Source organism: Lagenorhynchus albirostris, chromosome 7, assembly GCF_949774975.1.
Source record: "Lagenorhynchus albirostris chromosome 7, mLagAlb1.1, whole genome shotgun sequence".
Lineage (NCBI taxonomy): Eukaryota > Metazoa > Chordata > Mammalia > Artiodactyla > Delphinidae > Lagenorhynchus > Lagenorhynchus albirostris.
In genome coordinates, this window is record NC_083101.1 from 24204557 (window position 1) to 24232424 (window position 27868).

Genomic DNA, 27868 nt, shown 5'->3' on the forward strand with positions numbered 1-27868 from the left:
GCTGAGGGCCCAATGCAGTGGCTCTACCCTGCCTGTTGGGTTGGACACGTTGCATGCTGCGTGTGAGCCCTGCGTGCGTGTGCATGTATGTGTGTGTGTGTCTCTCTCTCCTGGAGCCCCAAGGGCGTGTGGAGGTGTCATTGGACTGTGCAGTGCTCCATGTTCCATCCTCCAAGTATCTTGCGAATTCCTCCATGCGCTCACCTTCTTAGCTAGATTCTGGGATGCCTTCCTGGAGACAGGAGGAGATGCTTCCACCCAAGTTCTCATTTGATTTGGACTCCCTTTTTACAATGCAGAATTCCGGGCTGTGTGTGGGGTGGGATTTGTGATGGGAAGTTGGGGACTGGAAGCGGCTGGGGAAGAGTTACCCTCTTTTGACTTTTGTATATGTTTGTCAGGTACCTGTTTGTTTTACAACTCAGGCATGACATTCTTTCAGGAAAGTAAGTATGTTTTTGTTCTAACTCTTAACTCAGGATAGATCATAGTATATTTTCTAAATAGTTCACCGTGTGTGTTTTTTTTTAACTCTTTACGCTTGTTCCCTTTTCAAAATTCAAAAAAAGTACACCAGGCATTGTAAAGTGAGTCTAATACTTGGATCACAGTCATCATCATCTTATTTCACGTGATTACTATATGGCTTGAAGCATTTCCAAGAGCATTTAATATCTTAAGTGATGTGTATCTGGGAATAATTCTCTCCCTGATCACATCACTGCCCCATTCATAACGGCTTTTGTCGTATTTGTAAGCAAGATACGTTATTAGTATGTATACACTGACAAGTTTTTGGACCATCCAAAAGTCTCACTCATCACCATCTGCATTTAAGTCATGTAAAGAGCTTATGTTCTGATTCTAGTAGAAAGAGGTTTAGACATCTCATCTCATTTCCTTTTCCCCTCTTAAAAACGGTCTTTAAACACTAGGCCTCTGGCTATACAACGATTGTTGAGCGCAAGAACCACTGGCACTGAAATGGTTGGTTTCACAGGCAGTATGTATTTTAAGGATATGAGATTTCAGCAGTCATAACTTCTACAGTTGTGTCATTTTTTCACCAGCCATATTGACTATTTTCCGTTACATGAAAAACTAAGATATACTGAATCTAAAAAGCAATACCTGCTATTACTGACAGGAATACATTTTGATTTTGAATATAATCTGAAGGAGATTCAAAATGTGATTTCCGAATTTGGAAGCTCTCTGTAGAACATGTGCTATGAGAATCCTAGTGGAATGTACACTATAGAACAAGTAGATTGTACAGTGTATACATTTGCCTTATTCAGCCATGCAATACGGATCTTTGATTGTGTGTGTATTTCTCTCTCTCTCTCTCCATACTGTGCTTCTCATACTAAGAGCCTCTTAACTGGTGATTGTCTTTGGTCTGGAAACACATTAGTGGCGATGCCTCGCATTTGTACAGTACTTTGCAGTTTACGTGCACGTCAGCCTGGTTTACTGCATTCCTAGCAGAATGGTGTTCTGGCGGCCCCAGCGTTGCCTCTACCAGCTGGCCGTCTGTGGCCAGGACACTTGAACACTCAGTTCCTCATTTCTGAGGTGGGAATGGGGAGCACAGGCAACCCCCATCCTAGGGGGTTGACACACTTGATGCATTGACCAAATTGGATAATATACATATATGAAAAGGCTTTGAAAACTATGAAGTGCTAGGCCAATGTGTGTCATTATTATTTTTCTAACTAAATTTGTAATAGTAAATATGAATGAGATCACTGGATTTGTAGTAATACACCTCTGTGGCGGTGCCTCAGTTATTCGATTGCTTGAGTGTATCCAGCTGTCCTGGCCATCTTAGATATGGTTTCTGTTTATTTGTAACACTATGACCTCGTTTCAAGAAGGAGTGAAGGCAGCTTCAAAAGATGCATGTACTAGACCAAGATAAAATAAGTTTAAAAATAATAAGGCAAAGGGAAGGCTTTTCATTCAGTTTCCCAAACTTCCCAGTTCTTGCCAGATTCAGTAAAATTGCCCACTCTACTTAGAGTTGAGAGGAGCTATACCTAGATGGGGTTATTTCACCATATGATGAGAGCTGACTTTGGGAAACAGGGAGTGTAAGTCAGCTTGTTCGCAGTTTTTAATGTAGACAGCAAAAATAGAAACCACCGAGAACAAAAATCATTATCTGAATATCACTACCTCCTGAGAAATGATGTTACTGACATTTTGTATAGTTATGAATATTAAAGTTCGTATTTACAATTAATTTCTTTTCTTTTTTTTCCCTTCCAAGGTTGAAATGCCCATATGAAACAGCTGTGGAGTTAGCCGCTCTCTGCCTACAAGGTACATTATTCCTTAGTGGTAATTAGCATTTTAAAGTTGTTGCTTTTCATTTCAACAAATGAGGGTCTCCTGTGTACCAGGCACAGTGCTCTGGTTTGGTCTCCGTCCCCAAGTAGCTTTCAGTCCCATGAGGGCCTCGTGGCCGGGTCACATACTCCGTGTGTACGTACAGAGTACACTGTGGTTCCTTCAGGAAGAGAGCCCTGCAGGAGGCTTGGAAGGTGGAGGCCTGTCGGGGGAAAGGTAGATGGAGATGAACAGAGGAACCAAGGCACAAAGTAGAAAAGTGTGGAGAGGCACTAGCAGTTGATTGGTGTCAGAGGGCCAAGTTCAAAAACCTGGAGCGGCGGGTGACCTTAACCCCATTTAAAGTGCATGAACTTCGTGCTGTCAACACGGCGTCTTTGAAGGCTCTTGAGTGGGAGGCAGGCCTGGTGAGACGTGCATTTTAGAAAGGCCACAGTGACTGTGATGGGGAGAAGGGATGGGGGCAAGACCAAGACTGGGGCTGGGGGTGAAGTGAGGAGGTGTAGCTGTAACAAAACGAAACTAAGGCTGGGCGTTAAACACACACCCCAAAGTAGCATCAGCGGTACAAGGAGAAGGACCTGGTCATTAGGCTCCGTGTTGAGAGAGGAGACAGAGATGACTCGTAGGCTGCTACCAAGGATGGGAGGTGGTGACAGTGAATGGTTAGAAGAAGAGTTGGGCTCCCGTGGGGGGACATCTGTGTAGGGTCTCTTGGCTGAGAGGGGCCAGTGGGGCCTCTGGGAGCTTCTTGAGTCTGTAGAGATCTGGCTCCACCAGACAGGTCAGGCTGGAAGCACTGACAGGGGAGAGTCATCAGCATGTGGGTGGGAATTGGACGGTAAGAGGGTTGCCTGTGTCTCAGCGTTGACTGTTCCATCTGTCTGATGCACTGGTGGATTTTTAGTTTAACATGCGCAAGAAACACTTGTTCAAGTTGCCAGCACTAATTAAAAGGATACTAATGTGTAACTGCATATAAGGAATTTTATCGGCGCGTCGGATAGACATGTATTGCGGACTCGTTTATCAGGGCTTCTATGGGATAATGAATTATGATGTATTCATTTATAACTACTAACTATTTTTGAGTGCCATAGTAAGATTTGGCTTCTGACTTTTGTATTTACCAAGTTTTAAAAGTTGATCTAAGTCTTTTCAAATTATAAAATCAGTACAGGCTTATTATAGAATATCAGGACAGCAATCAGACAAGTAGAAGGAAGAAAGTAACCTACGGTCCTACCCACAGACAAGCAGTTTCTGTCTATGAGTTTGAGTTTTTAAAATGTAGTTCTGATCAGACTCATACACAAATTTTTTTGTATGATTTTCTACTTGGTAATTTTAGTACATATATTCTTTCTGTCATGTTTGTACTTATAAAGAAGGTTTTTAGTGACCAGGTTACTCCCATTCCCTGATACTTCCATTCCTTAGTCACCTTTACTGCTTATTTTTTTTCATTTATATATATATATATATTTTTACATCTTTATTGGAGTATAATTGCTTTACGTTGTTTTGTTAGTTGCTGCTGTATAACAAAGTGAATCAGCTATATATATACGTATATCCCCATATCCCCTCCCTCTTGTGTCTCCCTCCCACCCTCCCTATCCCACCCCTCTAGGTGGTCACAGAGCACCGAGGTGATCTCCCTGTGCTATGCGGCTGCTTCCCACTAGCTATCTATTTTACATTTGGTAGTGTATATATGTCCATGCTATTCTTTCACTTCGTCCCAGCTTACCCTTCCACCCCCAACCCCGCCCCATGTCCTCAAGTCCATTCTCTACGTCTGCATCTTTATTCCTGTCCTGCCCCTAGGTTCTTCAGAACCTTTTTTTTTTTTTTTTAGATTCCATATATATGCGTTAGCATGCTGGATTTGTTTTTCTCTTTCTGACTTACTTCACTGTGTATGACAGACTCTAGGTCCATCTACCACTTTAGTGCTTATTATCTAGTGGGGGCTTGGCATATAATAGGTGCTCAGTAAGTACAGAATGAAATTGAAGAGCCCCCCCCAATGGACTTTGGCTGAAGGGCAGTCTGCCCATGTGGTCTGAGGGTACTTGTGTTGGAGGTAACCGTCTGTGCTAAATACAATGCTAAGTGCTTCACATCCATATTTTCCTGATACAGTGGTCCTTATGGCTTTGGGGAACTTGGAAATGGACTGTCCACTTTGACCAATCTGTATTTCACCAGCTTGCCAAGTTGCGTCCACCCTAGAGTTTCTGAGCTGCCAGGAGGTCATACTGTCAGGCTTGTGGCCCAGCAGTAGATGGCAGGGTGCAGTTAATGGGATGAAAGCATCCATGTCAGACCTGGGGCCGTCAGTCCACCTGAGAGGTTCTTCCTAAGGCCATTGGCACACGTCCTAAATGATTAGACGACGATGAGGCACAGATGTCACCACCCTGCCTGCCCCCAAGTGGTGAAGGCATCACCCAGCTCTAGGAGAGCCATTTGCCTTGCCCTGCCGCCGAGGCAGACAAGAATACCAGCTGTCATTTGAGCCCTTCTTGGAGAAATTACCTCTCTGAGTTGGAACCACAACATTAGTGTAATTTAAGATGCAGTCATTATGTCAGGTACAAAGACAAACTGAAGATGTGGACACAGAAATGGGGAAGTTTTTGTCACATTGTCTCTCCATGTCCCCTCCTCCCCCCAGCCCATCAGTAAATGCTTCTAGTTCAGCCGCAAAGAAGCCGGTTTGCCTTGGACTATGATCGCTAAGAGCCTCTGTGGGTTTGCACAGTGAAAGCTTGTGTACTTCTTCCCGTGCTTGAGCCTTGAGTACGTGTCTTGCTGCAGTTGTCCTTGAATTGATGCCTCATGAGTTGTGATGCAGTGGCCCTGCTTGGAGGCTCTGCTCTTTGAGAACTAATTTTATGGTTGCTTTGGAAATTATTTCAGGCACAAAGAAGAAGAAGGGAGGAGAAGAACGGGATAGTCATTCGTTGTGTGTCCATGATCTTGTTTCATCTTTGTCAGTTTCCCTTTTGTGGATAAGGCATCAGAGACCCAGGACAGTGAAGTGACTTGCCCAGGTCACACAGGTAGTATATGGTCAAGTTGGTAGTCAAGCCCTCCTGCCTCTGAGCTGTTTCCACCACGCCCCACACCCTTCACAGCTGGGACTCTGGCTGCAGAGTTCAAAGACTGAGCAAAGCGTCCTCTTGCCGGCAGGTTCTTGGAAGGCAGGCAGCAAAGTGTCCCCTTTGCCTGGTCTCGGGGGAACCTCGTCATTGGCTTCTCCCTCCTGTGCTTGATGATGTCAGATGCACAGTTAACCCAGTCTTGTGCAGACATACCAGTAAACACAGGGCTCACTTTGGCCCATGGGTGCAGTGTGGTTCACATCCAGGAGATCTCTTCCCAGACTGCCCTTCTAGCTTTACTAGGTCCCTAGCTTCAGGGTGACATCTTGGTCAGAGGTCAGTCGTGGCCCCCAGCCTTGGGAGCCCAGCCCTCACCTTTTCTGGGCAAATAGGTCACCATCTTCATCTGTGACTTTGCCCAAGGCACCAAGCAGCTGCACATCCTGACCCAGACCACCTGGTGGTATTAGGGGTGCCGTCCAGTTGAGAGCTGCAGATGAGGGGCTGCAGTCAGGTGAGGGGACAGTCACTAGGTCCCCGCCCTGTGTCAGACACCGTCTCCTGCAGTCCTCCCACCACCCCTCCGAGTATGGTATTGCCGCTTCCTCTGTGTGGACAGGAACATTTTAACCTCTTCTCCTGCGAGCCAACTGGAGTCCCTTTCCTGAAAGGTGGGCTCTGGGATTGGGGCTCAGAAGCCGCTGGAAAGGGCTGCTGGGTCCATAGTGAGTTGCTGTCACTGGGGGTGTTCGGTCATTTGCTGGCTGGTCGGTGGGATGTCGTGTTAAGCAGTGATTCTCAGAGTGTGTTCCCTGGGAACATACTGCATCGGCTGCATCAGCATCCCCTGGGAACTTGTTAGAAATGCAGGTTTTCAGGCCTGATTCCAGACCTATGGATTTAGAACCTCCGGGGATGGGGGCCAGCAACGTGCCTTCGAACGAGCCCTCCAGGCAGTTCTGGCGCATTCGAAAACCACTGCTTTTCAAAGTAACGTGTGCACCACCCTCCTGGGGACGTGGTGGGTTTGCTCCAGCAGATCCAGGGTGGGGCCTGCGATTGTGCATGGTGAGCAGGCCCACGCTGCTGGTCTGCGGACCACACTTTGTGCAGCAAGGTATCAGAGGTAATTAGAGTTCATAGCAAACAAGGTATAGAGGAACCCCTGGAGGATTCCTTTTCCTTCTGAGGTCTGCCTCCTGCACTGCCAGGGTGGGGCGAGTGGAGAGAGTGAGCGTTCTCATTCATGTCCTGGAGGAATGGGCCGCCTGTGTCCTCGGGCCCTGCATTCCCAGGGGCACTGGGCAAGAGCCAGGACCAAGCGGCGGCTTCGGGCTTTTTGCTGGGATCGCCCGCGTGGCCGCTACTCCTTTCTGCACAGCCGGCTCCCCCCCAGCTTCTGCCTGGGTTGCCGCAGTTGCTCCCGGGGCCTTCTCACCCCCTCCTCCCTCACTCCTCACTCCTTCCTTCTCCCTCCTGCCTGATTTTTTCTCCCTGATTTCTGCCTGTACCGAATTCTTGATTGGTCCTCTCCAGCACTGCAGACTCTGGAGTGCTGTTCAGACCTACCCTTGACGAGAGCCTTGTTACGTGGATGTTGCTGGGTGGGTCCCCATTGCCTGCAGTTGCCTTTTATTGCAAATTCAGGCACTACAATTTTGTGGGGGAAATGTAATCAGGGCCTCCCTGGGCCAGAGAAATAGTCGGGAGAGGGACAGTCATAAATGAGATGATGGTGTATGGCCCAGTGGGGAGCGCATTGGAGTGATTCATGGGAACTCTGAACGTACATGTGGGGACCGAGTGGGAGTTAAGTCCTCCTGAAAGCGGGGAGTTGGTTATACATGAGGGGGTACCTGTGCCGTTTACAGTCAGGCAAAGTGTCTTTGGACCTGGTGCTGCAATAACCAAAAGCATTCACTGTCTCCTGTTTTCTCCCTTTTATGAAACCTGCAGCCGAGCTTGGGGAGTGCGAGCTTCCAGAACATACACCAGAGCTTGTGTCTGAGTTTCGGTTCATTCCAAATCAGACAGAAGCGATGGAATTTGATATCTTCCAGAGATGGAAAGAGTGCAGGTACCTTGATGCTGCCATCTAACATTCTGATGTATGCATTTGGTCGTTTGTAAGCATTTGTCAGACTCTCTTATCTCACGGCAGAGTGGCTCTGTTGATGACTATAAAATCGCAGCTCCAGCTCTTCACTTCTTTCCCTCCTGTGCTTCGGTCCTGTTTTTGAAAGGCCCACAGGACATCTCTCTTTCCAGAGATGTACAGTAAAAACCAAGCCATACTCCTGTTTCTTCCTCTGAAGTACAGGGCCTGGTCCCGACTTGCTCGTCGCATAGCCAGGGACACCATGGCCATCCCGGCCTCCTAACCAAGGCAGAGGGGTGCTGCCTTGACCCACCCGGTCCCACACACCTGGGGCTCTGTCCGTGGCCTGGACTGCTAGGGCAAACCCTTTAGAAATGTGTCCTGGGGTTCCTTACAGGGACACGCATGTTTGAGACCATGTGTTGTACAGAGTTGTATTTCAGGACACGTGGTCACCACAGCTAAATCCAGCCCTGCCACTTCTCTCTTGCTCTGTCCTCTTTCCTCCCTTAGTCACCCTAGTCTAGCAGTTTTATGCCTGGATAACAGGGCCACCGCCTCTCCTCCCGCCCGGCCCATCTTCCCCAAACGCTGCCTGTGCCCAGTCACTCTTGACTCAGAAACCGAGCATGGTTTCCTGTGGTCCCGCAGCCATTCTGGCTCCTTTGCAGATGGAAGGTGACAGTAGCACATTCTCGTATCCCATTTGAAACAACAACGTAGAAACGGGCGGGCGGGCGTAGAGTCTCGCCCCAGTCCCTGTCACACCCCACCCACGCTCCCTCCTGCACGAAGCCGCTGTGAGCAGCCAGCTGTGTATCCTTCCAGCCTTTCTCCTTCGCGCACGCATGCACGAATCTACACACACACAGTCGTCTCCCTAAGCGTTCCTATTAGAAGCCCTGCTCTGTCCTCTTTCCGCTCAGTGAACAGTCTGTTCTTGGAGGTCGTGTCATGTTGATGTAAATCGGTAGCCCTCATCCCTTTAATTGCCCCAAGCACCCCTTCACGTGGCCGTGCCCTTCAGGCTTGTGTGGGTGTACGCGTTGCAGTTCACATGTGTCTCGTTGGTTTTTCTAAGGGGAAAGAGCCCTGCCCAGGCGGAACTCTCCTATCTGAATAAAGCGAAGTGGCTGGAAATGTATGGGGTAGACATGCACGTTGTCAGGGTAAGAACCGTGTGCGTTTAAGTAATTGGTTTTCCCGGTGACTGAAAAACGTGTAAACATGTGCAAACTAAGTAATGCGGTGAGGAAACTGTTTTGCATTCTGCTCTGTGACGACCTGTTAGAACCCTCTACCGACTGTGCCTTCGTTTATTTGTAGGGAAGAGATGGCTGTGAATATTCTCTTGGACTGACCCCGACAGGCATTTTAATCTTTGAAGGAGCTAACAAAATAGGCTTATTCTTTTGGTAATTTAGTTTTGTCCTATATTAAAAATGTCTTTTCCTATTTTGTGGTGGAATTATATGTGATGGGTGATTATCGAGGGATATTTGCAACACCCAGATTCATTTTTAAAACACACGTACTCTTGCATTTGTGGGTGTCTGACAAATGGCAGTGGCGCTTCTGGATAATCACACTTAACGTGAATGAGTGATTCCTTGAGCAAATCTGAGCTTAAACGGTAGAAAGGAAACGGCGGTGTGATGGGTAGACGGCGCTGCTGCAGACTGTGCTTTGAAAATGCTTTCTTTCTGGCCAGGCCCAAAATTACCAAAATGGATTTTAAAAAGAGCAAATTGACGCTGGTGGTGGTGGAGGACGATGACCAGGTAAGCCTTGCCTCCGTCCCTCCGCCTTGCTGTGAGTCATCCTGAGTCAGTGTTACAAATCCCTGCTCACCGGGACCCCCGTGCTTCACCTCCGAGGGCCGGGAACAGGAGCACACGTTCGTGTTCCGCCTGGACAGCGCCCGGACCTGCAAGCATCTGTGGAAGTGCGCCGTGGAGCACCATGCCTTCTTCCGGCTGCGGACGCCGGGAAACAGCAAGTCCAACAGATCGGACTTTATCCGACTGGGCTCTCGCTTCAGGTTCAGGTAGGCACCGTCTTTACAACACGGTCACGTGTCTTGAAGGAGGGGAGCCGTGATGTTTTGGTGAAAGGAGCAGTGGACCTGCATCTGGAGGCTTGGGTTGGACGTCCTGCCCCTGCTTCTTTCTTAGCATCTGACCTTTCGTGGAGTCGCCGGAGCTCTTCTAGCCTCCGCATCCTCACGGATAAGATGAAGCTAATAATCACAAAATTATTAACAGCTGACATTTAGCTGGAACTGTGCTGTCTAATACAGGAGGTGCGAGCTACACGTGGCTATCTAAATTAATTCACGTTCAGTACATTTAAAAATGTGGCTCCTTGGTCTCACTAACCACGCTCAGGTGCCCGGTACAAGTGAGATGGGTGGCTGCCACCTTGGGCCGTGCTGATGTAGAACGTGAGCGTCGTTTTGGAAAGCTCTGTCGACCACACTGCCCTAGGGCTTTTCATGTACCAACTCGTAATCCTCCCCATGGCCTTAATGAGATGGGCCCTCAGATTATACCCATTGTACAAATAAGGGAACTAGGTCCGGGGGCGGGTATATAATCTGTCCAAAGTCACAGCCAGTCAGTGGTAGAGCTGAGATTCAACCCCAGGCTGTCTGGGTCTTATGTCTTATGTTTCAACCACTACTCTATCGCCTGTCACACGCCAACATCAAGAAATTTGGTGACAATTAAGAATGAGAGCGGATGTCACTGTGTGTGTGAGTGACCCAGGCTGGGCTCAGGAATATTTGAATCTGAAAAGACCCTGAAGAAAGAGAGGTTTATTCCGATATATTTCTACTTACGTTTCTAAGACCATGTCTCTCAAAGTGCACGAGAACTCCCTGGGTGTTTTTTTAAAATGAGGATTTAGGACCTACATCTCAGGCCTTTGTAATCAGAATCTATGGGGGCTCACGTGTGGCTGTATGGATAAGGCCTGGGGATGTGCATTTTAAATGCACTCCCAGGGTCGATTCCTGAGGCATGTTTACAGATCTGAGAATTGCTGTTACAAGATCTAAAACTTCACATGGTTTCATAACCTCTTCTCACACATGGCATGTCCTTGAACTCTATTTAAGATGCCAAACGATTTGTTCATTTCAAATTTTTCTGCTGTGCACGGAAATGTCTGTGCACTTGTGTTTAAAGAATCGCTTGGTTTGAATGTATTTTTAAATGCTGCAGAGGGGAGTGGGGGGGGACCAAGTCCTTTCTGAGAAAGAATCGACTCATGGGTCCTGCGAAGGAAGGACGGAAGGAAGATGTCATAACTGCGAAGCCTGGCAGAGACGTTGCACGGTGTGCTGACGTCTGCTGTGCTCCAAGTGAGCAGGACCGCACTGTTGAGGTTGCCCAGGCAGGGTTTCCCGTGGGACTTGGTCCAGCCCAGCGTGAGAAGGAAGGGAGTTTGGAAATGAGTTTGCCCCTTGGAGGCAGTCAAAGCAGGTGGCAAGTGGCTCCTTCCATGTGATAAATCATAAGCTGAGGGTGGCTGGAATGAGGCAGTGATAGATCAGACAAAGACAGCATTGCCTCCTGGAAGCTGTAGCTGGACGTTGGGTTGATGGAGAGCCTTGGTGAAAGCAGCAGTGTTTTTCTTGGCATAGCAGGGAAAGCCAAGGTTTAGTTAAGTGGTCATTGATAACAGCCTTTTAAAAGAGTTAAATGCCTACCTAATACGTTTTAGGAAAGGTATTTTATGTGTGAATCAGTGTTCTTAGTCAAATATTCCAAGTACTCAGACCTGCTTGCTTTGTGCAGTCAAGTGGCTGGTACCTAAATTGCAGGTTTTGTCCTTTGGCGGAAATATAATACAGCCTGGATTTGGCAACAGTGATTTTATTTTCAAGTGGAAGGCTAAATTTAGTGTGTGTCTTTGCCAAGCGAGTTTGAGATAAGTTGAAATTTACATTGGAGCTCTTGGAAATAAAAGTTCACTTCCAAATACGTATAATGTACTGACATTCTGATATTGGTAGCATGCAGTGAAATGTTTGCTTTCCAGTGGCCGGACGGAATACCAGGCTACACATGGCGCCAGGTTACGGAGAACCAGCACCTTCGAGAGGAAGCCTAGTAAACGCTATCCGTCCCGGAGACATTCGACATTCAAAGGTGGTGTGCTTTTCGTTCTGTCTTGGAATTTTACATCACGGTTAAGTTGGTTAATAAGCCCCAAGGAGTTTGGCGAAGCAGTTTGTGAAGGAACTGTCTGCCGTTCTCTGTCATTCTGAAGCTTTTGACAAAACCCCAGTGGGCTTCTCTTGGTGGGAATCAGGCTACTCTCACCATCCAGCTGTCTTTAGTCTTTCCCATTGGATGTGTTCATTTCCTTCTCCCCCTTTTCCATATTTCTTTTCTTGTACCTCTTTGCTTCTGTTGGGCCTGGGACCTTAGGGATATCATAGGTAAACATGTTTCTTGCCCGTGGAAGATGATGACATGTCTCGAAGGGAAGAACAGCCCCTTCTCCCCTCCATCTTCCAGTTTCAATTGGGGACATCATTCTTGCGCTAACCAGAATTCTGACCACTTAAGAGCAGAACCAGAACTAATTAAAGACTGGACTCGGGGCCCAGAGTCAATCCAAGCACACCGTGTCCTTGAATTTAGCCAGGCCCCAGGATGCTTGCCCTCCCCACCCCACCCCTTTCCCGAGCTCCCCGAGCTTCGTCTGTCATTTACTACTGTGGCCTCACACCTGCATGAGGCCTGGTACCCAGTTACCGGTTCAGTCAGCAGATGAGCAAGCCGGGCTCGTTTCTGTTTAAACCCGGCCTCCAGATCCCATCTCCTAGCTCTCCTTTGTCCACACTTGATTGCTCCTCCATTCAGGACTATCTTGTTCTTTTATAGCAGGACCTCTGCACCTCCCCACCCCACTCTTGTTCCCTCCCATATATCATTGCACTGGCCATTTCATATGTTTTTCTTGTATAACTGAGGACTTAGTGGGCCTTTGTGGGACCTGGCACCTGTGCTTTCCCATCTAGAATCTTTAACCTTGTGTTCCCCACTGTTTCCTTCCTTTTTGAACCAACGGTACAATAGCGTGGCAGCCAGAAACTCTCCAAAGCCATTCTTGGCTGCTTTCGTGGGGAAAAAATTGCCCAGAGCCCAAGGAATGTGGCCTCACTTTCAAGAAAGACCAGAGGTTGAGAGGGTGGGGCTGGGTCCAGGGAGGGTGACAGGTCCGTGAAGGGTGATTGGTTGCAGGAACTGGGAGTGATGAGTGATGGGGCGGGGCCGGGGTGTGGGGGGATGAGAAAGCTCTCTGTCCCAAGGGCTGTGTTCACCTCCCTGGTGAGCATTATTATGCTTGTGCACGTAGCCATTTGGGTCAAAGTTTCCCAGAAACACCCCGGTCGAAGGAAGAACTTGCTGGTGGGGCCGTCCAAAGATAGTGCCCCCTCTTGACAGAGTGAGCGCCCAGTCCTTGGAGGTGTACAGGCGCCAAGGGAAAGGCGCCGCGGTATGGCTTCTGCCTAGGGGAGGGTGCTTGATGCCCCGAGGTGACCTTAGAGCTCTTCCAGACTCCAGGTTCCGTGCTTCTCCTCCACTTCCCTTCCTGGTCTTCATCCTCTTTCCCTCCTTTATTTTACTGACATTTTCTCCAGCCAGAGTTCCAGCATCTTTGTGAAACCATTAATGATTTTCCATGCTCCATTTTTCAAAAAACGAAACGGTGTCTAGGTACACAAGCTCTACCTCTGTCCATGGCCCCTTCCGCAGACTCACACCCCGAACCCAGTCGGAGGTGTCTGCCCCGAGCTCCCCTGCACAGGTTACTGCTTGTATTTCAGCCTGTCTTCGATCTTTCACGCCTCTGTCTCTGTCTGTGTCAAGACTGTGAGCTCCTTGAGAGCAGGGACTGTCTGTCTCTGCCTCCTAGGACTCCTGGCCCTGGGAACTAGCTCAGTGAGCATGTTCTGAGTGAATTGGAGGGTGGGGCACAGCGGGAGGTGATTTACTTTTCCTCCAGAAAGGAGAGGTAGCCAAGATGAAGATTCTGCCTCCTGGGGTTGGGACTGCTCTGAGATCACAGGAACCTCTTCCCTGAGCATTGGTAACAAGTGGTAAAAATGGTAAAAAGTGGTAAAGCTCTCTAAGGTGTCATACTTTTCTGTTTTTCCCTTAAAGCAAGCAACCCGATGATAGCAGCTCAGTTCTGGTAAGCGCCCCCAGAGTCCGGGTATGGCTCTGCTCTCGAATTACTGTATTTGTTTGCAATGTTGACTTTTTCCTTAACACAGTTAAATCACAGAGTGAAGCACCTGATGGTTTCCTCTCCACCCCCTTTTTCTGCTGCCTGGCTATACCGTCCGCCTGGCTTTCAATAAGTACACAGTAGAATGTTCCAAGACAGTTTGTTTTTTTGGAAAACACAGATGCTTTGTTTGAGTGGCTTTGTGCTTTGTGTATTGTAACAGTGGGTGATAAAGGTGATAGGAATGTGTGTGGCACAGTGTGCTAACGGCACTGCAGGCAGGGATGGGAAAGAAAGGCCGTGCCCTTGAGCAAAAGCTCCCCGAGAACAAAAACTGGATCCGCTCAGTGACGTGCGGGTTTCATGTCATACAACGTAGAAGACCTTTATCAACGCCCAGTGAAATTCCTGTAGGAAGAGAACTTGTCACAAGACTGAAACTCTAGCACCGGTGTCAACAAACTTTTTCTGTAAAGTGCCTGGTCGTAAATATTTTAGACATCGCAGGCTCTGCTGTCTCTCTCAGGACCATTCCACTCTGCCCCCGGAGCATGAAAGCAGCATAGACAGTATGTAAATGAACGACTCCTGCCGTGTTCTGATTAAACTTTACTCACAAAAGCAGGTGGGCCAGGTTCGGCCCATGGGGCGTGGTTGGCCACCCCCTTCTCCAGCACAGGTGGCCTTGATCTTTCCTGGACATTGGAATCACCTGTTGAGCTTTGAAACCCTCAGCCAGGCCACACCCCAGGCTAATCGAATCAGTCTCCAGGTGAGGACCTGGGCATCTGTGGTTTTAAAGCTCCCAGGCGAGTCTCGTGTGCTGCCCAAGAGGACACTGTCCCACCTGGTGTGTACTTCTCTTTCTCTACCTGAAACAGTTGTTTTCTTATGTGAGTTTCGACCTCAGTGGACAGCTGTCATGCTAGAGAATCCCAGACTATGTAATTGTTTCGGCCCTTGTGTCCAAGCTGCAGCCACTGGTAGCCCCATCTGGTTAGTCTCTGGTCATCCCAGGCACAGGTCTCAGGCTACCGGGGAGGGTGGTGTTTGAGGTCAGCCTGTCTTGGTGCGCTGTACGCCCTGGGCAGTTGGTAGAGTGAGGCGTGTGGAGGAGTGGGTTAGTGGTGAGGCATCAGGAGGCCTCCCGCCCAGCCCTGGCATTTCTCTTAACTCAGCTCTGGGGCGGCCTTTTTCTCATCTGAAAACAAAGAGGTTGGGCTAGATCAAGTGTTTTTCGAAATTTTGTAGCTTTTGATTTTGGCCCACTAGGAGAAACCTGCCATGGAAGCCCAGTACAGAGAACAGACCAAAGCGGGACTGCTCTGGGTGACACCGAGCAGGGAGGGCAGGGCTGGCACCTGCTGCTCACCCACCCCCCGCATCCCACAGGCAGCCCCCAAGACACCTCCAAGGACCCCGAGGTTCTGGAGAACGTAGCTGGCCGTTGTATCATGGCTGGAAGCTCAGCCTGGCCCTCTGATGGCAGACGCTGCTTGCAGTGCCATTCGCTGGGCGTCAGATGTCTGGCTATTCCGTCTGGGTTGCTGAAAGTATGCCTGTCAGCATGTCTTGTTTTTAATTCTCAGGGGCTTGTGAGTTACGTTTCTTTCCTTTGCTCTCTAAGGAAGTGATTGTTTTGCTTGTTTGTTTTCCCCTAATAAAATTACATTTTCCTCTTAGCGTCTAGGAGAGATTATATATATTGAGAACCAAAATAAACTAAAACAACAAACCTCCACCACACCCACAAAAAACCACCCAGTAAATATACCCTTTAGGAACAAATGAGCTAATAACCACTGTTCGCAGCTGTTCAGTTGCTCTTCATAGCCTGTGGGGTCCTGGGGGTGGGGAGGGTTTCTATGGGAGCCGGGGATGAAACTGTGCTCTGGGCGCAGAGGTGATGCCAGGAAAATAGCACCTTGCAGAACACTTAGCCCTCCCGGTGAAATGCAGCCCGGGGTGAATCTGGCCCAGAACCTGGCTCTGTGCACTGGCCCTCTATGAAAACTGGAACACAGGGTTATTTAGACCCTAAGCAAGGCTCATAACCATGAAATGTTTTCCTCTCACTTCTGGAGGAGCAGTAAACCTTGGTTTTGAACACGCCACCCTAGCAGCCGAGCCCGATGATGGTGCTGGGTTGGTCTGTGGTCTTTCTGGCAGATGCCGAGCTTGCATATTAAATACATTGTGTTTTGCGCCAACCGTCTCCACCCATACTTTTGACCAGAGTAGTTATACTTCAGATTCCATCAAAAGAGGATCATGCATGAGGAGCCTGGAACCTTTCTGCAGGTTCTCAGAGAGCCAGCGTGGCTTGGCGGAAAGGATACTGGCCTAGGGGTTTTGCAAATGTCAATTCCGGTCACGGTGCAGCCATGGACTAGCTAGCGAGTGTCCTAACTTCTCTGTTAGGCAACCGTTCCTTTATCTATAAAATGAGGTGGTAACATTTATTGACCTCATAGCCTCGTTGTGTGGATTAAATAATAACAGATGTGAAGTTCCCAGTACAGAGCCTTATGTGGAATGAACATTCCAGAGTGGTGGCCACGTCATGGCAGCATTGTTGAGAGCGGTGGGACCCACAGTGGTGTATGCTCAGAAGTGGCTGGTGGCCCTCCCTTGAGCTGGAGAAAGCCCTGGGCATCACTGGAGCTGCCCGGTACCATGGGCCACCCAGCAATGCCAGGGCAGGCCTGGAATGGGAGCTAAAATTATTTAGTTTGCCCAACTGAAAGGACCTCCTTTTTGCCACCAAAATATAACATTATAAGCACGGGTCTGGAGTATTACCTACATGTTTCTATTTGCGAACTCTAAAGTGACGAATGAGAGGTGCTGTTTGCTTCCCCCAGTTATATGTTCATTTAAGCTGCTAGTAACCAAAAAGAAATAGTATTTGTAAAAGTTGCTAACAGAGTAGCTAGCACCTAGGATTAGTTTACAACTGTTAAATAAATCAGTAATAATGCCGCTTTACAACCTGTTACATTACAATTTTTCTTTTCTTTTTTTTAGCTCTAAAACAAATCCTGAAGTCCATAATTACCAGGTGAGCTATTGCTTTTAAAGGTTTTCATGTCATACTTCTTGAAGTGTCTAAATTTTCCACACTGAGCAGTCATTGCACTTATAATCAGGTTTGGAAGAAATAACAGCAGTACATGTTTTTTTGAGAAAACAGTAAGAGGAGAGCCTTCTCCCCTGACCCCTGCTTCCTCTTGGTCATCTGAGCTGCCTGTTTTTCTTAACCTTGTGCACTGGCAAGCGGCAGGGATATATGTTCTAAGTTGCTGGGTGGTCAAACACAGCCTCTCGGGGGCACTCAAGTGAGGCCATTTTTTGTCCAAGTGTGTTCTAGGCCCAGGGAACATGAGTCCCTGGAGGTGTGCCCCCAGGAGAAGGACGTCTTGGTCACATGTTTGGCAAATGCTGCGTCCTTCATTCCCTTCTTGGATCTTATGGTGCCCACTGGGATGCCAAAAGTGCTGAAAAATCCTTCAAGGAAGACACACGTTTTATTTGTTTAAATCCAGTGTTTCCGCAAATCATTTGACTGTTGGACAACCTTCCCACCATAAGAAAAGCTGGTTCCCCCACCACTTCTGTTGGTGGTGTGTTCATTTCCATCAGTGGAATGGTGGTTTCTAGAACCCGCTTTGTAAAGCACTGTGCTAAGGCCTGTTGGCTGCAGAAGGAGTGGAGGTGGGTTTCCATGGCTGGTGTTCTGCTCTTTCACAGGATGACCATCAAGGCCCGAACCCCCTGCCTGCCCACCAGCCCCTGCTGTGGGTAGCTCTCGCTGGCTGTTCGCGGCCTTCTGTAACCTGGGTCCTGCTTAACTTTTCTACGTTTATTGTCCCTGCTCCTTAGCATACATCATGTGTTCAGTTCTTAGAGAATCACATCATTTTTTTAAAAACATCTTTATTGGAGTTTAATTGCTTTACATTGTTGTGTTAGTTTCTGCTGTATAACAAAGTGAATCAGCTATAGGTATACATATATCCCCATATCCCCTCCCTCTTGCGTGTCCCTCCCACCTTCCCTATCCCATCCCTCTAGGTGGTCACAAAGCACTGAGCTGATCTCCCTGTGCTATGCGGCTGCTTCCCACTAGCTATCTGTTTTACATTTGGTAGTGTATATATGTCCATGCCACTCTCTCAGTTTGTCCCAGCTTACCCTTCCCCCTCCCCGTATCCTCAAGTCCATTTTCTAGTAGGTCTGTGTCTTTATTCCCGTCTTGCCCCTAGGTTCTTCATGACCATTTTTTTTAGATTCCATATATATGTGTTAGCGTATGGTATTTGTTTTTCTCTTTCTGACTTACTTCACTCTGTATGACAGACTCTAGGTCCATCCACCTCACTACAAATAACTCAATTTTGTTTCTTTCTATGGCTGAGTAATATTCCATTGTATACATGTGCCACATCTTCTTTATCCATCCATCTGTTGATGGACACTTAGGTTGCTTCCATGTCCTGGCTATTGTAAATAGAGCTGCAATGAACATTGTGGTACATGACTCTTTTTTTTTTTTTTTTTTTTTTGCGGTACGTGGGCCTCTCACTGTTGTGGCCTCTCCCATTGCTGAGCACAGGCTCCGGACGTGCAGGCCCAGCGGCCATGGCTCACGGGCCCAGCCGCTCCACGGCATGTGGGATCTTCCCGGACCGGGGCACGAACCCGTGTCCCCTGCATCGGCAGGCGGACTCCCAACCACTGCGCCACCAGGGAAGCCCTATGATTCTTTTTGAATTATGGTTTTCTCAGAGTGTATGCCCAGTAGTGGGATTGCTAGGTCATATGGTAGTTCTATTTTTAGTTTTTTAAGGAACCTCCATACCATTCTCCATAGTGGCTGTATCAATTTACATTCCCACCAACAGTGTAGGAGGGTTCCCTTTTCTCCACACCCTCTCCAGCATTTATTGTTTGTAGATTTTTTGATGATGGCCATTCTGACCGGTGTGAAGTGATACCTCATTGTAGTTTTGATTTGCATTTCTCTAATGATTAATGATGTTGAGCATCCTTTCTTGTGTTTGTTGGCAATCTGTATATCTTCTTTGCAGAAATGTCTATTTAGGTCTTCTGCCTATTTTTGGATTGGGTTGTTTGTTCTTTTTGATATTGAGCTGCATGAGCTGCTTGCATATTTTGGAGATTAATCCTTTGTCAGTTGCTTCATTTGCAAATATTTTCTCCTATTCTGAGGGTTGTCTTTTTGTCTTGTTTATGGTTTCCTTTGCTGTGCAAAAGCTTTGAAGTTTCATTAGGTCCCATTTGTTTATTTTTGTTTTTATTTCCATTTCTCTGGGAGGTGGGTCAAAAAGGATCTTGCTGTGATTTATGTCATAGAGTGTTCTGCCTATGTTTTCCTCTACGAGTTTTATAGTGTCTGGCCTTACATTTAGGTCTTTAATCCATTTTGAGTTTATTTTTGTGTAGGGTGTTAGGGAGTTTTCATTCTTTTACATGTAGCTGTCCAGTTTTCCCAGCACCACTTATTGAAGAGGCTGTCTTTTCTCCACCGTGTACTCTTGCCTCGTTTATCAAAAATAAGGTGACCATATGTGCGTGGGTTTATCTCTGGGGCTTTCTGTCCTGTTCCATTGATCTATATTTCTGTTTTTGTGCCAATACCATAGTGTCTTGATTACTGTAGCTTTGTAGTATAGTCTGAAGTCAGGGAGCCTGATTCCTCCAGCTCCATTTTTCTCTCTCAGGATTGCTTTGGCTATTCGGGGTCTTTTGTGTTTCCATACAAATTGTGAAAATTTTTGTTCTACTTCTGTGAAAAATGCCATTGGTAGTTTGATAGGGATTGCACTGAATCTGTAGATTGCTTTGGGTAGTATAGTCATTTTCACAATGTTGATTCTTCCAACCCAAGAACATGGTATATCTCTCCATCTATTTGTATCCTCTTTAATTTCTTTCATCAGTGTCTTATAGTTTTCTGCATACAGGTCTTTTGTCTCCTTAAGTAGGTTTATTCCTAGATATTTTATTCTTTTTGTTGCAGTGGTAAATGGGAGTGTTTCCTTAATTTCTCTTTCACATTTTTCATCATTAGGTATATAGGAATGCAAGAGATTTCTGTGCATTAATTTTGTATCCTGCTACTTTACCAAATTCATTGATTAGCTCTAGTAGTTTTCTGGTAGCATCTTTAGGGAGAATCACATCACTGTTGCCCCATAATTTTTTCCCACTGTTCCTTGGCCCACACTTGTCTGCTGGGAAGCTGTCACCTCCACAAAGCCTTCTCTCAGCCCCTTGATTAGAAATCACCAGCACCAGTGGTTCTCAGCCCTGCTGCATGTTAGAACCATCTGGCAAGCTTTAAAAAAATAATTGGTGCTTGGGCCTCAGCCTGGACTGGTTGAATCAGAAACTCTAGGGTGGGTGGGATCTGGGTATTGGCAAGCTGCGGTGCCTCTCTAAGGTGGTTCTGATGAGCGGCCAGGTGGGGGCCCTGAGCTAATGATGTGTCCCTGGCTTCCCAGGTTATCGTGTGCTGAGAGGCAGCACCCATGTCTGATGACCCCCTAACATGGTGGCCAGCTTTCTTGTCCTGGGTGGGTGTGAATGTCCAAGGGACACTCCTCCCCTGAGTTTCTCTGCCCTCTCGCCAGTCTGGTTTTGAATGTCACAATAAAACTACTCCATGATGAGTTCACTTTGGAGCCTTATTCTAATCCGTCTCTTTCTGGATCTAATCAGTCTCATTACTGTAGATATTAACTCCTTAGTCGGGGGCAGGGATCCCAGTGTACGTTATCTTTATGAGACCTCCAAATTATGTTTCCGAAGAATTTTGTGATATCGTCTTCTGTACATGAAATCTTATTCCCAATGCGCAGAACCTGGACGTGACTTCCGAGTTGTAGGGAATGAGTGTAAAAAGTGCTTTGCACCTGGAAGGGGAAAGGCCAGCTTTCCTGATCTCCTTGCTGCTGCCTCTGGGTTCTTGAATCTTCTTAGTCAGAGTTTTTTTGTTTTTTTTTTTGGTCGGACTTTCAGGTGTGAGTGGCTAGACTGTTGTTGATGGGTGATTAGTGCTTGAAGGGGAGAAAAACAAATAAAATAAACAAAGCAAAGCATTCCCAGCTCAGCGCTGCCCTTGCCCCGGCAGCCTCGCAGGTAGAGGGAACGTCCAGGCGATCGTTCGTTGAAATCAAATCCATGACAACTGTCACCTGGATGTTGTTCTTCTCTTAACATCTTTGGCAACCACTGGCTCTCTGCTCCTTGCCAGCCTTTAGAGGTGCCATGATGGGAGTAAATTGACCAGGAAGAGAACATCTGATAGGTGGCCCGGTAAGCATCTGAGCGCTGAGAAAGGTTTCCAGGAAGGTGGTATTGCATCCTTGGTGTTACTGTGAGCTCAGCAAGCTTAGCAAAGGACGGATTGCTGTGTCCTTGATGGGAGCACTGTTGGCATTTGGAGAGGGGCAGTTCTTCATTGCTTGCGACTGTCCTTAGAGTTACAGGAGGTTTAGCTTCCCTCTTCTCTGCCCAAGAGTTACAGGTAACCCTCCAGTCATTGTGACTAGCAAAACTGCACATCCTCATTTCCAGTTGTCTCCAGGGAGATGTAACGGTCCTGGTTGAGAACCATGTGGGTTAACATTAAAAAATACTCCTTGACAGCTTTAGAGGGTGTATAAATTACCAAAGGAGACCAAGGAAGGTTCTGGAATATCCTCCTTCCAAGTCTCTATGGATAAGGTGCCCACCTCTCTCCAATGCATCTGATTTGGTTGTGTTTGAAGACAAGGTATATAGAATAGAAGGTCCACTTCTATTCTAGATTACTCTCTTTTGTTCAAGAGCCAGTTGGTGGAGCCTCTTTTGGGGCCTTGGCTGTATGGCCAAAACGCCTGAAACGGTTCAGCTTTGGGCAAATCATCTATCACCTCTGGGTTTCTGTATCCCCTAAGAGAGAGAAATATGAAGCGACTATTTCCAGGAGATTCTAAAGCCCTAGTCAGCTTTCAGATTCTGCCACTGAAATGTTTTCTCCAGGTTCCTCTTTCCAGTAGGATGTCCTTTGGGGGCTGCGGAATTGCCGACAGGCATCCTTGAAGGAGAGGGGCCACTGGAATACAGAAGAGTCAGTGAGGGCATCTCAGGTCCATGAAAATGGAATGAACAGAATTGCTGAGAATTTTTCGTAATAGAGAATGGACTTCTGCTTCTTAACCAGAACAGCAGGGCAGAAGAAGAAGGGGAAGAAATAATTAAAAGAATAATGGTGGCAAGCCTGTGGTGACTTAAATGTCAGGAGAACCTAATTTGCCCCATAGAAAATTTAGCCTTGAAGAGCCCCAGGGCTTCTGACACAGTCTGGGACCGCTGCCCTCTGCAGGCCAGAAGTGGACTGGCAGGCAGCCTGCCACCCACCCAGGCCAGCCTTATATCTTCACCCCGGGCCGTTTTGTGAGTCATCAGTCTGGATCCATTTTCTCATGTTAAAATGGGCAAACTACTTCTTTCCTTCTGTTTTATCAGGATAATGGTGCCCTGGATGGTTTGGGGTTTTGTTTGTTTGTTTCTGGGGCCGGGCAGGGGTGTGGGGGGTGTGTTTTGTTTTGGATCACATTTTAGAAAAATTTTTTTTAACAAGAGAGAAAGAGTTCGCCCAGAGTCCTGCTGCCTTGGCGTCCTCTGTTCAGTCCTTGTCTGTTGGAAGATGTAACTGTTTACACACAGTTGTTGTCATTTTCAGCAACGACAGCAATTGTTTCTAAAGAATAAATTACCCTCATTCTCTCCGTCTCTCTGGCCCCTTCCGTGGGTTCCCTTGGGAGAGATGAATATTGCCTTGCCTGGGCGCCCTAGGGCACCCTTTCAAGGCAGATGCCTTCCGCTTTCTTCTTGGAGGGCAGCCCCCAGCCTTTGTCACGGGGGAAACGTGATAGCCTGGGAAACGTGCGCTCCCCCAGCCAGGGTTCAGTAAGAGCCTCTCCATTCACAGCCGGTGAAGACCATTGAAAGCAAAGGGCATCTAATAATCGAGTTTGGTGTTTTATTTCTAGCCTCAGTATCACCCCAATCTTCACCCCAGCCAGCCTCGGTGGCACCCGCACTCTCCAAACATCAGGTAAGTACCTGAGCTCACAGAGCCGTCCTTTCCCAAGCTCTCCTTTTCTACTTAGTTATGAATTGAAATTCTGTATCAGAAACAACTGTTAAAGAGTTGTCTTGTCCCGGAAGAGATGAATAACTTGCAAAGCAAAATAAGCCGGTGATGGGTCTGGATTTACTAAAGTTATGCTTGACGAAATAAAAATGAACTGGGTGGGGTTTTTTTGTTTTGTTTTGTTTTAGTCACTCTAACCTCAGATATTTTGGGTTTGGTTTTATGTTTGAAATGTTACTTAAAATTTCGAAGTAACGTTTTCCTGTCCTGAGAATTCATTTACTAAAAATAAGACTAAGGCTCAGGGACTTTTGTTGTGGGATTATTTTTTTTTTTTTGGTTGTGGGATTATTTTTTTTTTTTTTGGTTGTGGGATTTTTTTTTTTTTTTTTCGTTGTGGGATTTTTTTTTTTTTTTTTTTTTTGGTTGTGGGATTTTTTTTTTTTCCAGGGATGGGGTGGAGGGTTGCTTTTTGTGGTGACGGATCTTTTTCTAAACCTAGGGGTCGGTAAACTTTCTGTAAAGGGCCAGATAGTCAATATTTTCAGCTTTGTGGTTTCTGTCACAGCTACTCAACTCTGCCATGGTAGCTTGAAAGCAGCCACAGGCGATACAGAAGTGAATGGGCCTGATTGTGTTCCCATAAAGCTTATTTATGAAAATAGACAGTGTGGGGTTTAGGCTGAGGGCCGTGTTTGCCCACCTCTGCCCTAACCTCCCACAGCCCTTCCTAAGTAAACTGGCACCTGCCTTGTTGCATTTACGGTTAAGCTTGAGATTTTTTTTAATGCCAGCTTTGTAAAGGCAAACGTTCCTTTCATGATTTGAATTTCAGATCAGTCTTAATTGGTGTTTATGTGTGAAGCTCTTTCAGAAACATAGTTGGTGAATTCAGTTTGCAGAAAGTTCTTTCTTTTTTTTTTTTTTTTTTTTTTTTTTTTGCGGTACGCGGGCCTCTCACTGTTGTGGCCTCTCCCGCGGCGGAGCACAGGCTCCGGACGCGCAGGCTCAGCGGCCATGGCTCACGGGCCCAGCCTCTCCGCGGCATGTGGGATCCTCCCGGACCGGGGCACGAACCCGTGTCCCCTGCATCGGCAGGCGGACTCTCAACCACTGCGCCACCAGGGAAGCCCCAGAAAGTTATTTCTTAGTGAGATTGCTAGCCTTGCTCCTCGAGAAAGTGCGGCGAATGGAGTGATGGGAATAAATCCATTGAGAACAGGGCAAATGAGAGCAGTTAGTTCTTGATAGTTCTTACCAAGTTTGCTGGGGATCCTGTAGGACAACAGTGCAGTTTGATCATAAGCACTTGATATTCATGTAACATTTAAAAGCAGGTGAAACTAGTGAAGTAATACTTCTAAATGTTTCTGTGTTGCAAAGGCTGTTTCTTTTCCAGACATGAGACACAGAGAGATCTATAGAAATGCTTTTTAATTTAACCTTGTGTTTACAAAATTGAACACTTATTTTTGCCTGTTTTACCATATTGGTTTCCTTGTGAGGCAGACCTGGCTGGGAATGCTAGGGAGGCTGGACCAGTGCTGCTCGCAGGTGGCCCTGCTGCCTGGCAGTATCAGTGTCACCTGCAAACTTGTTCATGCAGAGTCCCAGCCCCTCCCCCAGACCTGCTGCATCAGAATCTCTGGGGGTGGTTCCCAGCATATTGTGCTTTATCAGACTCTCCAGGAAAGGAGAATTATTTGGTCCAGCACTTTTGGAAAATGCTGCTTGAGGCGTTCACAGTGTCCGTTCACATGGCAACAGTTCTTGAGAATTCCCGTAGAAAAGGAACCTTTTTCACCACCGCCTCGCTTTCCCCAGACCGACTTGATCATCAGACACCCTTTGAGGGATGATGGTACAGCCAAGAGCAGAGCTGTTCTCAACTTGGAAGTTGATAGAGGACCCACATCTGAATTTTTTAAATACTTGAAAGTAGGAAACCCATTCATTTCCATCTGAAAGCCATCCCCATTTATGTGGTTCATGGTTTTTCTTGTCCGTTTCCTTTGTGCTTGTGTTGTTTCACTCACCTCTCTGCATTGTCTTCATACCCCCACTGACCACTCACTCTGCGAACAAAACAGGCCATCCTTTCAGGATGACAGGCCGCATTGGAAAGCATCGGCCAGTGGAGATGACAGCCATTTCGATTATGTCCACGACCAGAACCAGAAGAACTTAGGAGGAATGCAAAGTATGATGTATCGAGATAAACTCATGACTGCACTTTGAGAGACTGAAGCGTCTTACTTCCATTCACCATCATAGTTTCGTTACATCCCATGGAAAGTGTCTTGGCATCCCGTGGACGTGTTTGTAGAAATGTCTTCTAGGAATAGTTCTGAAAGGTGTTTTCCGTGTCTGCGTAAATATTTGAAAATAACCCCAGTAGGTAGCCCTAACTTACTGACTGCATTCTCAAAAAATGAAGGTAGTTAAAGGCTCAGGAATCGTTCTGATATTGTGATTTTAAAATTGGAGTATAAGTCTGTGTTTATCGTATTGCTGTGTACCTGTTGTTTCTTTGTTATTTAATGAATGGGACCAAAGAAAACCAGAAAAACTTGGGAAGATCGCTCCGTAGAGAGTACCATATAGTACAGTGGTGGGAATTGAGGTCACTGGGGGCCCAGCCTCTGCCATTGTGTGATCTTGGACAGACCATCTCCCCTCTGTTGGCCTCATTTTCCCCGTCTGAAAAGAGCAAGTTGGACTAAACGATCACAAGGTCCTCTCTGGCTCTACAGTTCTGTGATCTATCAACGTTTCATATTCTTAGGCTGAGGACATAACATTCACACCTTCTTTAACAGAGGGTTACCTCTTTCAAAAGCTGAATAAAGTATATAACATGTTAAAGGTTATATCAATACAGGGAGATTTTGAATTTCCTATCTTAAAACAGTTTAGTCATTTTGAATTCTCGCAGGTTTATTAATCAGAAATCACATAGCCTTTATTTTTATAGAAGTTGCTGCTCAAGTACAAGAATAATTTTTTAATGTCTTAACGATTGGTGCTGCTAACTTGCGTGCTTTCAGAAGACATAATTATGAATGCACATTGTCAATATATAGAGTTCAAGGGTTGGTTTTTATCCGAGGCTTCATTCTTTTAAGAAGCAACATGCAATATGAGATGCATTTATGGCTCAAATTGAAGCGTGTAAAATTTTAGTGAAGTTGTGCCAAAGCATCCCGTGCAAGAGGATAGGAGGGTGTTGCACAGTCTTTCTGTAGAACCAGAAATCAATACGTTGCCTTTTAGGGTAGAACTCGTACCAAACTCTTTATTTCCCGCCCCCGTTTCAAGCCCCCGAGTAAGACCTTTTTTTCCTCCTGTTAGGTAGGCCTGAGATACTTTCCTTAGTATTTTTGTGAAATCAATTCTTGTGCCATTTTTTATATATATAATTGTAATTTGGCCCTTTTAAGCCTTTTTAAAAAAAAATGTGTTTCCCTCCCTTGAGATAGTTTATTGCCAAAATCTGATCTTTTTTTTTTTTGGTTACCACAAAAATCTATCCAGAAGGAGGGAATCAGCTGCACACCGTGCACAGTGGAGTTGATCACCTATAAACGCTCCCTAAGATACATGTTTACAGGTGTATTTCCTTTTAGCAGTTTACGTGCTGCATACAGATAATTGGTCCTCAGTTTACGTGCTGCATACAGATAATTGTGTTCTGTCCTCAGTTTACGTGCTGCATACAGATAATTGTGTTCTGAATCTTTTGATTTCATTGATACATTTTTACAAATGTGTTTGTGAGGAATAAAGATTATTCTTGCTTTTTTTTTTTTTTTTTGACTCCATCTTCCTTTTATGCTGCACAAGAGGTATCATTTGTGGATGAAGTAGGTGATGGGACTTTGGAAGTCTGAAGGTGAACATTCAGTTAGGTGGCATGGAGCAAACTCATCCTGGAATGAGGTTGCTCTTAGGAAGGGTGGCCCTTTTTGTAGACTCCGTGGCTGAGGTGTTTATTCATCTGGGGCAGCTTCGGTGAAGGTTCTGATCACAGGTGACAGTGGGGCTTCCGCTGTAACAGTCCTGTGGTGAGGGTGGATGTTTGCCCTGGTGATTGCTGCTGTCCCGGGAGAGAGACCTCCAAACCTGTGTCTGTGGCCTCCTGGAGATTGTGTACGCTTATCTAATAACCTCTAATAAATACCTTTCTGCCTGAAGTACCTTGAGTGGATTCAATTGTCTGCAACCAAGAGGTCTAACCGGTGTGCATACATGTTAATTGTTAAAGGAAGCGTACGGTTTTCATCCTTCAACTTGGCGGACCTTTCTCTACTGCATTTGACAGCGGTGACCACTCACTCACAGCTTCTTGAAACTAATCTCTTGATTTCTGTGATCTCTGCTTCTCTAGCCCTTGGACTTTTTCTTCTGTCTTTGTCACAGCCTCTTCTGTCTTCCTGTTAAATATTGGTGTTCTCCCAGGGTTCTTCCTCTGCCCACTGCTTTTCTCCCTGATCACAGTCTACCTGCCCTTCTCATCTTGTCAAGATTTTATAAGCGCTGTTGACTCTGAAGCTATTATCTCTAATGCAAACTACGCTGTGAGTTTTTATACTGACATTTCAACCTCTGTATCCTTGTACACCTCAGACGTCACATGGCAAAACTTAAATTCATCCTCTTTTACTGAAAAAAACAAAACACAATAACTTCACTTGAATTCTCTTCTTTTTCACCAGGGTAAGCATTTATACATCATCCACAGCTCCTCTCCCTTTTGCCACCCATGTCCAGGCAGTCCTCAGGTCTGTTCAGCTTGCCTCCTTAGTATTTGTATGTAGCCCTTCCTCCCTCCTTATCAACACTGATCTTGGAGTAGCATCTTCTGTCTGGCACTGATCTCTCTGA

General features: G+C 46.6%; 1 protein-coding gene across 2 annotated transcripts in view; it reads left to right on the plus strand.

The window, feature by feature from the left end:
- The window catches only part of EPB41L4B (erythrocyte membrane protein band 4.1 like 4B), a 144130-nt gene that overhangs the window by 55282 nt on the left and 60980 nt on the right, over nt 1-27868 (plus strand). The window contains exons 5-16 of one of the 2 annotated variants that reach the window (XM_060154666.1): nt 402-446; nt 2279-2331; nt 7428-7548; nt 8651-8738; nt 8896-8984; nt 9281-9350; nt 9447-9616; nt 11617-11726; nt 13752-13782; nt 16846-16879; nt 22881-22945; nt 25075-26672. In XM_060154666.1, the coding sequence (XP_060010649.1) occupies nt 402-446; nt 2279-2331; nt 7428-7548; nt 8651-8738; nt 8896-8984; nt 9281-9350; nt 9447-9616; nt 11617-11726; nt 13752-13782; nt 16846-16879; nt 22881-22945; nt 25075-25222 (1024 nt within the window). In that variant the 3' untranslated portion in view covers nt 25223-26672. Of the gene's footprint in view, nt 1-401; nt 447-2278; nt 2332-7427; nt 7549-8650; nt 8739-8895; nt 8985-9280; nt 9351-9446; nt 9617-11616; nt 11727-13751; nt 13783-16845; nt 16880-22880; nt 22946-25074; nt 26673-27868 lie in introns of those variants that run through there. The other variant, XM_060154664.1, reaches the window with a different exon arrangement.